General features: G+C 38.2%; 1 protein-coding gene across 1 annotated transcript in view; it reads left to right on the top strand.

The window, feature by feature from the left end:
- Positions 1-3270: 3270 nt before the first annotated feature.
- Positions 3271-4124, top strand: part of LOC104958465 (plastin-1-like) — a 9955-nt gene continuing 9101 nt past the window's right edge. Inside the window, exon 1 of the mRNA XM_010786207.1 lies at positions 3271-3448. Coding sequence (XP_010784509.1) covers positions 3271-3448 — 178 coding nt within the window. The remainder of the gene's footprint in view (positions 3449-4124) is intronic.

Below are 4124 nucleotides of genomic sequence, written 5' to 3'. Positions count from 1 at the left end.
CCCAGCCTTCAGAACTACAGCTCACGAGCCAACTGTGACTGCAGCCGGGATGTGACAGTAAAGTAAACCGCACGCACGCACACGCGCGCGCACACGCACACGCACACACACACACACACACACACACACACACACACACAGGGTATGATTGACTATAACAGTGTGGGTGGATGGTTGGTGAACTGGAAGATGGACTTTAAAATGAAGAGGACCTTGAATAAACAGGAAGTCTCCAGCTACAAGGAGCCTGGACTAAGCTAAAGGATGAGCTTGATTTTGCAGCAAAGGATGAGCAGTTATGACTCAGCTCTTTTAACACCTAGAGCAGGACATCTCTTTACTCTGATCTACTCTCAGACATTTAAACATTTACAATCAGGTGTATTAAATGCAAACAGGTGGCTTCCAACCAATTTAGTAGAGGGTACATACAGATAAATGCAAACATGTAAGTCCAATTTCACATACTGTATAATGCTCTGCAATCCGTATCTGCATGTGGGAGTCAATTGTTTAAAATTGTAATATTAATCTAAGCTACTTTCTACAATGCAACGTCAGGAAACAATCTAATTCTGTAAATCCTACTTGCATGTCTTGGCGTCTTGAAAAATTATTACATTTACATAAGGCAATTCATTAATTGAATACCTTGTAAAACGTTTCAAGGATCTGTAGGAAACCTTAAAATTGCTTAATATATATATATATATATATATTTGTTTTACTATTCTTCAATTCTTTATAAAGTATAAATATACTACCAATATATCCCTGAGCCAAGATCACTTTCCATTGGAGGACTCAGGCTCATAACAAATGAACAAACACTGTGATGACAGATGCCAAGAGGATAAAAGGTGATGACCACACTTTAATAATATATCATCTTATCTTCTGTGGAAAAGTACGGTCTTGTTCAAACGGGTCATTAATAAGTCTTTCTGAGTCTTTCATGGTTTAAGTGTATGATACCTGACGCTACATTAGGTTCTGGATGACCCAGGGGACTACGAACCACCGGACACAAAACAGCAGTACTATCGTCACTCAAATTCTCTCTTTCCTTTTCTTACTATTTGTTGACATCCATAATTCATCTCTTTCGGGTTTTTTGTTGGTTACAAAAACAACCCAAGCATCAAGATCTTAGGCAGAGCCCGAATACTGCTCTCTTAATCTTATTCACTTCATCCAGTTCACACATTAATCATATAGGCTAACTGCTACACATAAATCATTGTGCAATCACATAAACTATAGCTAACCCTCTGAATAGGAGATGCGTGTAAATATATGAATATAGGCATCCGTCCACAACAGCATACTCATTAACTACAGATTTTATTTTGTATAGGTATGTATGCAACATAAAAAAAGGTGTGTTTGTGTTTGAAAGTCACTTTAGGCCATCCCGCACAATAGGAAACTCTCTTTTATAAATACTGTATGGGATGTCCGTGCTCTGTCTCTATTTCATATAAGGGGCCCTTGCCTTTAAACATGTTAAAGACCCCTGCTTCATTGTTTGATGTTGGTGCATTTAGGCAAATTAATTCTTAACTCTAGAAATACCTGGTTATGCTGTAAGGTTACTAAAAGTACTTCCCGCCAATTAGAGATTTTTCAGTAATCATTATGAATCGACCCATAACACACATCTAACAACGTTAGGACATAGAGTCGTTTATCAGATCATCATATTTGAGGCCCAGCATGAAGTAGTTCAAGTGAAGAAATAATCTAGTCAAAATGTACAGGGGCCCTATGATGCTTTTTAGGGTTTTCCCTTCCCTGCAGTCTGTTATGAAGGTTTCTGTGTTAATTGTAATATTATAGGAACGAACAACACCGATTTGAAGCTTAGGTCGTCAAGAGGCAGAATAAAATAGCAAAGTAAAACAGTAAAATGTATTAATAATTCCACATCAAGCAAATACATCAGTATAATATAATATATGGAGAAGCTCTTGTTTCTCTAGAGTACACTTTTGGTATTGAAGATCGTAAGTACTTCTTTATAACATTACATCTTAATGTTATGAAAACAGAAACATTGTAAGCAAAGGGTCCTTGGTGTATGTTTATCAGTTTATCCTCCTCTTCAAGTATGTATTTGTGTTCATCTAATTCCATTGAGAGTGGCCTGGGGCACATGCAACTCAACCCCACCACTGAGCAACACGATTTTGATTTAAATATTGCTAAATATGCGTGAAAAGACATGTTTTTATCCAAGTAAGCCTCACTTACAAACAAAATCAGAAACACGAAGACGTGTTTAGGGGGGAAAACTGTTTAACCTTAGATAAAATATGTTGTGCTCATAATAGATCCTTTTTGCTCATAGTAAGATCCTGGTTTTAGAAATAGCAATTTATTTCAAATGCATAACAGAAGCTCATGACAAACAGATCAATGAGTTCGTGTTCAATCTAAAACGACAATGTGTGAACTTTAAAACACAAAAGCCAAACGCTAAGCTGCTACACTTTGAGTCCAGCAGTAACATTGAACATCAAGCAGCTACACAAACGTGTCTCTTAGTTCATACACACTCCGGGTATCATAAAACACAGCTTTAAAGATCAATAACGAGTCAGATAAACCAGTGTCGAGCTCTAAAGATAGACAGAAGCCGCATAGTTATCGTACCTGTCACTTGTCCTGTAACTTCACGCTGTTAGCACCATCCTTCAGGGCGCAGACATCTTGGATTGCTAAAGGCAGCGGCCGGTTTCCTGCCGCAGAGAAAAGGATGCCCCCTGTAGGAGAGGAGGAGGAACTGCAGCCTCCAGGAGCACAGAGAGAGGGTGAGGGCGGACAGGATCAAGATATATAAGGACAGGATGACCTTCAACTGGCATGTACTGGCAGTTTATAGGCTAGTTGCACGAGTTGCACGGGATGACGTATTTCCATTTCCGGTTAATTGAGTGTGTGGTTGTAAACTTCCGGTCTACGGTAGAGCGGTAGAGGGAAGAGCGATAGATAGCGAGATAGCGAGAGATATAGCGATATAGCAAATAACAGCTTTGTTTTCCCCCAAAAGTCATTTTTGCCTGGAAGTGACGCATGTGTTACTCTCATCTATTGATTGATTTATTTGATGCTACTTGCCTATCGTCCTGAGGATGGCGCTAATGTAAACGGAAGTCATCTTCAATTTTCCGGATGGTTTCTGTGTGTTTGAGTGAAACGCGCTTTGTACGACGTCGAGGAGAAGTTAAATACAACATATCTTGATCTAACATTACGTTATTCCTCAAGATGTCTAACACCAAACTGCTGCATTTACGAAGTTTTTTAACTGAACGCTTAACTACCGCGGCCGTGGAGATATTTGGAGAAATAGAAACTATTGTGGAGGCTTACTACGAGGAAAACAAGCGCCTGCGGAATGTGCTGCACATGGTGCTCAACCCAGAGATAAAGCTGTCGAAAATAGGTTTGTCAATTTTGGTTACCTCAAACATAAACATTTTAACTGCCTAGATATGTGAAGTTAATGTGTCTGCATGAGCCTGAATATGAGATAAGACTGGTTAGCTATAGCACGTGACGTAAACAATGTAAACATTCGTTTAGGGACATTTTATATGTGAAAGTGATGCCTCCACAGCAGTTTGTAGCTATCATACCTTAATTTGATGTTACTGAGTGCTCCACAGTTGTTGCTTTTTTATACTTATACTCAAGCACTTTACCCTAAATGTAACCAAACTCTTCTTATACCACTACGGCAAGGCAAGTTTGATATAGCCCCTGGTTATCCAACTGTTATTTTGTGTCCATGACATGGAAGCTATTGAAAAGAGACTACTTAATACAAATTGAAAAAAATTGCATACAAATGTATACCATTTTTAAAAAGAAACACTCAAATCCAATAAAAGAGGTGTGTTTATTTTGTCCAGTGCTGTTATCTGGTATAGATTTGGGAGTCATTGACACATGACATGGAAGCTAATTTGACTATTTAACAAAAAATACTTAATTTTCATTACATTATTTGTAACAATATAAGGTGGACTAAAACCAAATATAAAGAAGTGTGTTATTCTTGTCCAGTGTATGAATACAATGCTGCATTGATTTTGAGTCATTGGGTCAATGTAATTTTT

This window comes from Notothenia coriiceps, unplaced genomic scaffold, assembly GCF_000735185.1.
Source record: "Notothenia coriiceps isolate Sejong01 unplaced genomic scaffold, NC01 NC01_scaffold00028800, whole genome shotgun sequence".
NCBI classification, from domain to species: domain Eukaryota; kingdom Metazoa; phylum Chordata; class Actinopteri; order Perciformes; family Nototheniidae; genus Notothenia; species Notothenia coriiceps.
The sequence above is the reverse complement of the archived record's forward strand: the minus strand, read 5'-3'. Positions and strand labels throughout refer to the sequence as shown.